At 45.0% G+C, this 11226-nt stretch overlaps 2 protein-coding genes across 4 annotated transcripts in view; both read left to right on the top strand.

Moving 5' to 3' along the window:
• The window catches only part of nrde2 (NRDE-2, necessary for RNA interference, domain containing), a 77752-nt gene extending 73940 nt beyond the window's left edge, over nt 1-3812 (top strand). For both annotated transcript variants that reach the window (XM_059648960.1, XM_059648961.1), the window contains one exon: nt 3239-3812. In XM_059648960.1, the coding sequence (XP_059504943.1) occupies nt 3239-3364 (126 nt within the window). In that variant the 3' untranslated portion in view covers nt 3365-3812. The remainder of the gene's footprint in view (nt 1-3238) is intronic.
• Nucleotides 3813-9825: 6013 nt separating this feature from the next.
• The window catches only part of LOC125455285 (epithelial cell adhesion molecule-like), a 38552-nt gene continuing 37151 nt past the window's right edge, over nt 9826-11226 (top strand). For both annotated transcript variants that reach the window (XM_048537015.2, XM_048537016.2), the window contains exon 1: nt 9826-9998. In XM_048537015.2, coding sequence (XP_048392972.1) covers nt 9926-9998 — 73 coding nt within the window. In that variant the 5' untranslated portion in view covers nt 9826-9925. The remainder of the gene's footprint in view (nt 9999-11226) is intronic.

Here is an 11226-nt window from a genome sequence, read left to right on the forward strand (position 1 = left end):
TGTGCCAATGGAGCATTGTTGGACTTGTTGAATATTGTTGGAGTTGTACAAGTCAGGCAGCAACGTTCCCTCCAATTTTCTTACCAGTTGTCCGGGCAGCTGAGAGCTGTACACTCGGCAACTTTCAAAACCAGAAGTCAGTGTCCTAGTCAGTGTGTGTGGAATCTTGGACATGTGTGCACACAAGCAGTCTAGAGGAACATTGTGGGTATTCCATCAAACTTCTGACCTGTGCCTTATGATGGACAGGCTTCAGAGAGTCAGGAGGTTAGTTACTCACCACAGAACCCCCAGCCTCTGACCTGCTCCTGTTCACCACAGCTGGTCTGGTTCAGCTTCTGATTAATGGTAATCTCCAGGATGTTGATAGACATTGATGTCATTGACTGGCAAGGGATGATGGTTAGATTCTTGTTGGAGATTGCTGTAGAGGTGCCAGACAATGTTCCTTGTCACTTATCAGCCTAAACCTGAATAGAGTGTACATCTCACTGCCTATGGGCACAGACCATGCCAGTATCTGAGGACTCCCAAGTCCTGCTGAACATTGTGCAGGCATCGGCGAACTGACCTAACGCTGAAAGGAATGTGCACTTTTGCCTCAGATCGTTCTGGGCTAAAGCCTCATACCAAGGTTAGAGTTCATCACTTTAAGCTTCTTTCAGGAACAGGGTAAAACAGTTTGAAGCTGTGGACTTGTTCCACTGTTCAGTTTGAGCAGTGCTTACCACGATGGCCTCGCTGGTGTGATTGCATCTTAATGCCTCAGACTTGGCGTTGCTTTTGGAGGGGGACCGTGTAACAGAGCTGTTCACGGATGGGGAGGGCACTAGAATAAAACAAACAGGATGGTAAACCTTAGATTTGATCATTAATGTTTGTGCAAGCATTGAGCATCCCAAAACCTGTGTTTGTAATTTTGAACTGTTTGTGAACATGCAGTTTTCTACTGTGTCTAATTGAGGGGCAGTTTCTGCACATTGACTCTTTTAGCGTGGTCCAAACTAGCATAAAATAAATTAATAAATTAAAGCTTTGGAAAACCTATTGAAAAGAAGCTGAACAAGAACATACAATGCTGGAAAAGTAAAACATCTCGAACGATTTGGAGCAAAGGTTTCAGCAACTGCATTAAATAGCCTGGGAATGAATGAGCCCCTGCCGAGTGAGAGAACATTGACCTCAAGCTTCAAAGTACACCAGATTGATTTGTAGAGGAAATATTAGAAAGTGCTTCCTGATTTTACTCTGAACACCAGCAGCACAGTGTAATACATTGAAACTGGAGTCATTGCTGTGTTACAGTGCCAGCTGAAGTTATTGTTGGACAGTAAGATCCCAGGCTGAAATCTGACTTGATTGATCATATTTTTTAATGAAACAAGATAGTTGCTGATTGGAATTAAGTACGTAATATACATATTTAGTTTTAACAATAAAGAGGAAGCTTATTACGGAGAAGAAATCAGGTTAAAATAAAATGAGCCAAACTATTTACAGATAGCAGAATTTGAAAGTTTTTGAAACATAATAAAATACAATACGCCTTCTATCCAAAACGCACCTCTTTTACAGTACTCAAATACTAAATTCCCTTTTCTATCAAGTCTGTAGGTAACAACTGATGTTTTCAAGTTCTCATGACTAGGAATTGAAAGTCTCGAGTATTTATACAACTGAGCTTAGACTTTCTCAGCTTCAGGTAAACTCTTTGGCACAAACTGTATTCAGGAAAAACCATTTTGATGGTTGGCCATAATTGGCCATGGCAGCAGAACACTGCTTTTCTTCAGCTGTTACCTTTTAACTGAAACAGGCAGCAGTTTGGGATGGTGATAGTATAGCACTTCCTCACTAATACAGTGGAAATGTCAGTGGAATGTCAGTTTTTACATACTTTTTGTCTTGAGACTTAAACCCATGAACTCTGTGTCTCAGAGGCTAAAGTCCTACACAATGAGCGACAGATTTCCCTCTGAACTTTCTGGAAAAATATTTAGTTTGATTTATTGTTGTCACATATACCTAAGTACAGTGAAAAGTTTTGTTTTGCAAACAGTACGGGCAGATCGTAGTAAGCAACGACATTCAGATCATAGTGTTATGAAGTTATGCAGAGTAGTTGAGAATTGGAAGGCAGGAAGCTAGAATTTGTTTAAAAAAAATGAGGAAGAGGAGTGTGTGGTTCCTTTTAGGAGGTGAAGTGCTTTTCTAAGTTTAGAGATTTATGTTTTTTTAAAAAAGTGTCTGTACGTAACAAAATGTACAGCCGATTCTGAAATTGAAACATGTATCAATTGGCTGTGATTGGCATGTTTTGATGTTTTGGCCACTAGCTGGAATCAACCAATTAATTTAAACCAAACGCTTAGCGATTGAAAGCCAATTGAATTTAAATCTGATGGTTTTGACAACCTCGAACCAATGCTATTGTAAGAAAATTGATTGCCTTTCAAGGTGCATAAGATGGTTTTTGAAAACTGGTGAGTGAGCTGCCATCCGAGAAATAAGCGTCTAGGTCTCTCAAGAAATCGTTAACCCCTCTAAGAAAGCACGATCTAACCATAAAAGGTACCACAGCATTTCTAGCTAAGAGTCCTCACAGAAGACTTCACAGAGAAAACATCCCTGACAGCTGGATCAGTGGAAGAAAGGTCTTTATGACTAGAGAACAGCAGAAGAAAGACATACTTTAGAGACATAGACGTAGACTTTGAGAGACTAAGTTTTAATTTATTTTCTTATCACTTGGGTTTTTATAAGTGGGACTTGTGTTTATTAAACAGTTTATCAGTAGAATTTAGTTAGTTAGGAAATAGTTAGTAGTTGGGGGGGATTGTTGGTTTGTTAGTAATTCTGTTAATTTGTTCACTGTTAGGGTTAAATAAATTGTCACTTGTTACTTATAATGTGAATATCGGGGACTTTCTTTCACTTAACCACTCTTTAATAGATTATAAAGGTGAGGAGAGCCCTTCTCTGGGTGTTTCATTTCGATTATTAGAAGGGAACCTCAAATCCCGCCGTAACAAATTGGGGGCTTGTATTTCAGTTTAATTTATCAGAGGGATTCAAACTCCTTTCTGTATCATTAGGGCGTTTAGACAGAGTGAGGCATGTAAGGTATGGTTGCACAGGAAGTGCACAAAAGCAAGATCAACATTCGGTTTGAAATTAGAGAGGCCCATTCAGTGGTCTGTTAACAGCAAGTACTAAGTTCCTTCTGTCTCGTTCTCAGGTGCTGTACTTGGATGCAGTCAGGCACTTACCCGGGCAACTCCAAGAAATATTAGACTTGATGACAGAAAAGGAGATTCGGATCCGCGTTCCTCTTGAGGAGTTGGAAATTCTCATGGAAGATTGATTGGGAAGAATGAATATGTGCATTTAATTAGCACCCTTCACAACTTCTGGGTATCCCTCGTGTGTTGGATCAGCCGCTGTTGGAAATGAGACACCAGCCAAGCTGCGACAAACAGCGATGATATCAGTGACCAGATTGTGTGTGGTTCAAGGGCTGAATGTTGGCCAGGACTGCTGTTCCATAAAATGGGAAGCATATTGGCAGAAAGCCAGGTGCTCCCAGCAGTGAATTCAGTGCCCTGTTTAGTGATCCTGGCTGAATGAAGGAGGCCAGTCAGTTATGTCAAGAGAATGATTGATTGTCTTTCGAATGATGCCGTGGGACCTTTAACTGAAGCTCATTTGCAGATATCAATGTCCATCCGAAGGATGGGTTGTTGGATGTTCATTCAGAAGATTTAAAAGAAAGTTAGAATATTTATTTTGTAATAAATGATTAAACAAGTAAAGTTACCGCTTATTTATATTGTTTTCGGAGCTAGATAGTAATGATTACTGTTCTTTCTAAACTCAGTGAGGTGTTTAGCATTACAGGTTATTTATTTCATAATATCCTAGATGTTGTCCAGTTCTCTGGGGCCTCTCCTGTGACTAAAGGAGATACAAAGATTTCAACAACGCCTCAGTAATTTCCTCCTCTGTCTCTTCCAGCATTCTTCGATAGATCCCATCAGGTCCGGAGAACATGTCGACCTTAATGCTTTTCAAAACTCCCAACACCTTTTTTTATAATATTGACATGCCCTAGAATATCTACATACCTCTCCCAAGGCTCATCATACATCATGTCCTTCTCCTCTGCGAATACTGATCATTTAAGGACCTCACCCACTTCCTCCAGCTCCATGCACAAACTCCCTCTTTTGCTCTCGAGTGGGTGTACTTTTCCCCCTGCTATCTTCTTGTTCCTTATATATGTATAAAATGCCTTGGGGATTTTCCTTAATCCTATTTGCCAAAGCCATAACCACTTTCTGAAGAAGGGTCTCGACCCGAAACGTCAAGCTTTCCTGCTCCTCTGATGCTGCTTGGCCTGCTGTGTTTGTCCAGCTTCACACCGTGTTCTCTCAGATTCTCCAGCATCTGCAGTTCCTATAATTTGTATGACCGCTTTGAACCCTCCTAGCTCCTTGTTGACTTCTTTCCTATCTTCATATTCTTCAAGATCTCTTTTTGCCTTCCGTTTCCTAAACCTTACATATGCTTTGTTTCTTGTTAAACTAAGCTGTCAACTTCAGTTCCCAGGCACCTGGGTTGAATGTTGGATGTGAGTGAATTCCTTGTAATTTTTCTTCACTCTGCACCAACCTAACAGTTCAACAGCTGAAGAAAAGTAACTGCAGGTCTACAGAGAACAGAGAGGGAGGGCAGACTAGTGGACCTGCTCTTGCAGAGAGTCTGCATGGACCTAATGGGCTGAATAGCCTGCTATGTGCTGGCCTTGCACAGTAGTTCATAGCAGAGTTGTTATTCAAATGAAATAGTGTAACAAGCTGGCTAAGGGCATGTACTTTTCTCTCAAGTGCTTTTTAAACACAATTTGCCCCTTTAAATTGTCCAACATAAACCCCTTGTTTTTAATTATCCAAGCATAACTTAGTCATAGAATCCCTACAATTTGGAAGCAGGCTGTTCAGCCCATTGAGTCCACACTAACCCTCCGAAAGGCATCCCACCCAGACCCACTCTCCTACCCTACTTGTGTAACCTTGCATTTCCCATGGCTAATCCATCCAGTCTGCACATCCCTGAACTCTACGGGGCAGTTTAACATGGCCAATCCACCTAACCTGCACTGTGGGAGGAACCAGAGCACCAAGAGCAAACTCACGCAGCCAGTCACCCAAGGATGGAATTGAACCCAGTTCCCTGGCAGTGAGGCAGCAGTGCTAACCACTGAGCTACCGTGCCATCCTGAATTCCACCCTGTCACACATTTGTAAACTATTAGTCCAGTGACTCTACCACCACAGCACGCCTCCCTGAGCCAGGGAAGGAATGGGTTAGTGTTCCTAAAAGTTTATTGAAGACATTGGATTGAAGAGGAGGGGGCTCTTTAAGGAGGAGATGCAGAGAAGGTTTAAGGAGGGATTCCAGAAGGAATCAAATGGTTGAAGATCAGTTGTAGAGTGATGACAGTATGTGGGGCCACATTTGCTGGAAGACAGAATTTTTGGAGGGTGTATTGGACAGATTTGAACATAAAATTTCCAAATCCAAGTGCAGTGTACTTGAACCCATTTGGCTCAACTTACACGAGAGATATCGAGGACTTTTTTTTGCCTGAAGGAGAGTCCTGACCTGAAGCATCAACTTTCCTGCTCCTCTGATGCTGCCCGGCCTGCTGTGTTCCTCCAGCTCCACGCTGTGTTGTCTCTGACTCCAGCATCTGCAGTTCTTACTGTCTCTGACTAGATCAGTTTGATGAGCTGCTGAGTACTTGTGTCATTGCTCCAGCTGCAGCAATACACTTGTCACTGATTCTCACAGACTGGTTTCTTTGAATTGGAATGACACTGTGTTCGGTTTGATACAGCTAATGTAAGTTTTGATTAAACTTGTAATAACTACTTGTCGGTATCGACCCTTCTCTTCTCATATTGTGAAGACACCAATGAAAGTTTGTAATTTTGGTTAAAACTGTTTCGATCTAATGAAAACATGCAGCTTTTTGGCACAGTAATGAGTTGAGGTATTCCCACGTATTCCTGGAGGACTGTTTTGCCTCATTATGTCTTTACTGAGTTTCCCTTTTGGTGTCATTTCTGAATTCATCAGCAGTCTTTGAACTGATAGCTTGACTATGTTCAGAGATAATGGGAACTGCAGATGCTGGAGAACCCGAGATAACAAAAGTGTGGAACTGGATGAACACAGCAGGCCAACCAGCATTTGCTCCTAAGATGCTGTTTGGCCCGCTGTGTTCATCCAACTCCCCACTTTAGGAGAATGAACATATTCATGCTAACAGAGTTCTGTATTCATAGCCCTCACACTATTCCAAATAGGAATGGAGCCAATCAACTATTGATTACTCTCAGTTTTTCTTTAAACAAGTTACACCCTGGTGTGGATAAATGGTTTATACAGACCACTTCTTCCTTTGAGTTCCTTGGATTTGATTGAAACTTATGCTGGATGAGCCATGTAAATACTGTGTCGACAAGAGCAGCTCAGACCTTAGGAATCCTACTGCTAGCAACTCCTCCCTCTTCACTTTCCAGAAGCCTGTCCATTATCTAAAGGCACAAGGCAGCAGTGAAATGGAATAGTACCACCACCACACTGACTTGCTTGGATGAGTTCGGCTTTAACAACTTAAGAAACTTGACATCATGCAGGACAAAGCAGCCCGCTTCTTTAGCACCACACTCGCTCAACAACCACTGACTCTCAGTAGTGGCAGTGTGAATTATCTATGAGATGCACTGCAGAAATTCACCAAAGCTCCTTAGACAACACATTACAACCTCATGGCCCCTACTGTCTTGAGGGACAAAGGCAGCAGATACCTGGCAGCCTGAAAGTTTGCCTCCAAGCCACTCGGCATCCTGACTTGGAAACATGTTGCCATTCCATCAGCATCACTGGATCAAATTCCTTCCCTAAGGGCATTGTGGGTCTGACTGCAGCAGTTCAAAAAGGCAGCTCACTCCCACCTTCTCGAGGGGAATACGGGGACTGGCAATAAATGCTGACCCAGCTAGCGACATCTTTGTCCTGTGGATGAATTTGAAAGAAGAAACCCAAAGCAAAAATCTTAGTGTTTAAGCCCATTAAGATATTTCAGGCCATTTGACCCATCAATCACTGAAGACCCTGAATTTCCTAGTGCCTGATGATAGGTTTGAGACAATGAGGTGGCGTCAGGTTTGCGTGGACCCTCGGATGTTCCTGGGGATGTTTCCCAGGGATGGGTCCTGGTATCAGGAGGTGGGTGGCCAGGTAAGATGATTGGGCTTGAAATGGTCTTTTTGGCACGTTACCAGGGCTGGAGGGACCCCCTCCTGGTGCACAAAATGGCTCCAAGCCCCAAAACAAATATCTACGCTCACATTTTAATCCCAAATGTCAACTGCACTGTTGAATTCAAATATCGCAAAGTCAGCTACAGAATTTCACTTCCATCAAAGTCTAGAATTGAAATCAAATCTCAGTGAGACACAGTAAGAGTGGCCACAGAGATTCCAGATTCCCATCGATCCAAAACAAAGACCACAAGGGCTGCGGAAACTCAGCAGATCTGAAGGGAGGAACAGAGTTAATGATCCAGGTCATTTAAACTGTTTTCTCGCCCCACAGAAGCCAAAAGATTCCAGACATTTTCAGTCATTTAAAAACCCATCTGGTTCATTAATGCCTTTCAGGGAAGGAAGTCTGCTATACTTACATGGTCTGGCCTATGTATGACTCCAGACACTCTACTTCCTGGCCTTTTCAGAGTCAGCCATTTATTATGTAGTTGTTGAGGAAATGGGTAACCATCTTCAGGGAATTTAAATACTCGCATTCTCCGAATGAATACACAAATCTCACCACCTATTTAACTCGGCATGTCCAATTAGTTCTTTTTCTGTCCCCTCCCACCACCATCTTCCTCCACTTGGCCGAGCTCGTCTTCCCCCCCTAACACCTTCTCTTCCAACTCCTCTCATTTTCTTCAGGTCAGAGGGGGTGACCATGGGGACACGCGTGGGTCCCAGTTATGTCTGTCTCTTCATGGGGTACGTGGAACATTCCTTGTTCCAGTCCTACTCCAGCCCACACCCATAACTTTTCCTCTAGTACCTCGATGATATCATCGGTGCTGCTTCCCTCTCTCGTCTGGAACTGGAAAAATTCATCGATTTTTGCCTCCACTTTCCACCCTGCCCTCACTTTCGCTTGGTCTAACTCTGACTCCTCCCTTCCCTTCTTTGACATTTCTGCTTCCATTCCTGGGGATAGACTGGCCACTAGTATCCACTGTAAACCCACTGACTCCCACAGCCAGCTGGACTATACATTCTCACATACAGATTCCTGTAAAGCCTCCATCCCATTCTCTCAGTTCCTCTACCTCTGTTGCGTATGTTCAGATGAGGCCAACTCCAACAAGGGCACCTCCGAAATGTCCACCTTCATCCTCAACCGAGGGTTTCCCAGCTACGTTGTTGACAGGGCCCTCAGGCAGGACTGAACCCATCTCCGACCATTCCACCCTCACCCTTTGTTTTCCCTCCCACAACAGCGATAGGGTTCCCATGTCCTACCTACCATCCCAAAGGCATCCACATCCAGAAGAACATCATTTGCCATTTCTGCCACCTCCAGTGAGATGCCAGCACCAAACGTATATTCCCCTCCCCTCTCTTGTGTGCCTTCTGCAGGGACTATTCTCTCTGGGACACCCTGGTACACACCTCCTTCACCCTCAACACCTCCCCACAGCCCTATGGCACCTTCCCCTGTAACTGGCAAAGGTGCAGCACCTGCCCATTTACCTCCTCCCTTCTCAGTATCCAAGGGCCCAAACATACCTTCCAGGTAAAGCAACACTTCACCTGCACTTCCCAGAATCTAGTCTACTGCGTTCGCTGCTCACAATGTGGTCTCCTGTACATTGAGGAAACAAAGCATAGACTTGGTGACTGCTTCACAGAACATCTGCTCGCAAAAAAGACCCTGAACTACCTGTTGCCTGCTACGTCAACACACCACCCTGTTCCCTGGCCAACATCTCTGTCTCCGGCTTGCTGCAGTGTTCCCGTGAAGTTCAACACAAGCTGGAAGAACAACACTCTTTTTTCACTTGGGGACCCTGCGGCCCTCCAGGCTCAATGTTGTGCTCGATAATTTTAAGGCCTGAACTCTCCCATGTCCTAGTCCCCTACCCCACACACCAGTTCTTGTTACCACATAGTCTGGCAATAAACACCCCCTGCTGTTAGTCACTAACAGTCCTCATTAACAACTATTTCCCCTCCCAGCCTGATCATTGTCAACACCTTTGTCTATCCAGTTCTTCTCTCTCTTTGGGCTCTATGCCTACCTAATGTTTACTCCTACCCTCTTCCCCACCCTACCTTCTGCATATAAACTGACATTTTCCCAGCTACCATCAGTTCTGAGGAAGGGTCACTGGGCCTGAAATGTTAACTGAATTTTCTTCACAGATGCTGCCAGACCTGCTGAGCTTTTCCAGCAACTTCTGTTTTTGTTCCTGATTTACAGCATCCCCAGTTCTTTCAGTTTTTATTTCATTTTTTTTTCTGCATTTACTCATGTCCGCAAGTCTTTGTGTGCTGTCCTGAGTTCCCTGGTACAAGAGTGCTATTTATAATTTATATCAGTGATGAAATAGGGACACATTAACTAAACCCTGGGCAGGTGCTTGGTGACTGTCCTTAAAAGACAAGTTGTGCCTCGAAGGTATACATACAATCCAGGCTGTTAAATATAAACAGCCCAGCATTTGCCTGACTAACTTAACCTGCTAAAGCTGAAGGTGATCTGATCGCTGTCAGACTGGCACTCTGCTGAGAGTGGTGAGTTAGGGGGTTCCACACAGAGGAGCACAGACATGGGCAGGACTGGCCTCCTGTTTATGGTGCTGCTGATAACTGATTATGTTCACACAGTCTCAGCGATACCAGGTAAGTCGACAAGGTGAACTTCAGCAGAGAGCTTCGTTGCTCAGATCATTGAGTATAGGAGTTGGAGCGTCATGTTGAGGGGGAATGAGGAGTGGAGTGAGAGGCGGTGATGAGTGGGATAAGGGGGTTAAGGAGTGGGGTGGTGGATGAGGAGTGGAGTGAAAGGGGATGAGGAGTGGAGGGAGAGGCGGTGATGAGTGGGATAAGGGGGTTGAGGAGTGGAGTGAAAGGGGATGAGGAGTGCAGGGAGAGGCGGTGATGAGTGCGCTAAGGGGGATGAGGAGTGGGGTGGGGAGAATGAGGGGCGTGGGGATGTGTGAGGTGGGGATGGTGACAGAACAAGATGGGGAATAGGGAAGTGGAGTGGGGTGAGGGATGAGGGGTGGGTGTCATGATAGAGTGGGGGTGGGGGATGAGGGGTGGAAGTCGTGATGGAGTGGGGGATGAGGGGTGGAAGTCGTGATGGAGTGGGCGTGGGGGCCGTGATGGAGTGGGGGTGGGGGATGAGAGGTGGAAGTCGTGGTGGAGTGGGGTGGGGATGAGGGGTGGGGGTGATGATGGAGTGGGTTAAGGGGGAGGGAGGAGGAGTGGGGTGGGAGGGGAGTGGGTCAGCCTATGGTTGGAGGGAGTGAGGGGTATGTAGAGAGCTGATGGAGGCCTGTGAAAGAGGGCAAGTGTGGATGAAGAACAGAATTGTGAGCAAGGTTGCAGGGAGGTTACTGAGGGGCCAGAGGAAGTGACTGCTTTCTCCCTCTCTCTCCACTTTTTTTTCTCTCTCTCTCTCTCTCTCTCTCTCTCTCTCTCTCTCTCTCTCTCTCTCTCTCTCTCTACACTCTTCTCTCTCTACACTCTCTCCTCTCTCTCTCTCCACACTCTCTCTCTCTCTCTCTCACTCTCTCTCCTCTCTCTCTCTCTCTCTCTCTACACTCTCTCTCTCTCTCTACACTCTCTCTCTCTCTCTCCACACTCTCTCTCTCTCCACACTCTCTCTCTCTCCACACTCTCTCTCCTTCACACTCTCTCCTTCACACTCTCTCCTTCACGCTCTCTCCCCTCTCTCTCTCCACACTCTCTCACACTCTCTCTTACACTCTCTCTCTCTACACTCTCTCCTCTCTCTCTACACTCTCTCTCTCTACACTCTCTTCTCTCTCCACACTCTCTCTCCTCTCTCTCCACTCTCTCTCTCTCTCTCTCTCTCCACACTCTCTCTCTCTCCTATTCTCTC

The sequence above is a fragment of the Stegostoma tigrinum genome, chromosome 10 (genome assembly GCF_030684315.1).
Source record: "Stegostoma tigrinum isolate sSteTig4 chromosome 10, sSteTig4.hap1, whole genome shotgun sequence".
Lineage (NCBI taxonomy): Eukaryota > Metazoa > Chordata > Chondrichthyes > Orectolobiformes > Stegostomatidae > Stegostoma > Stegostoma tigrinum.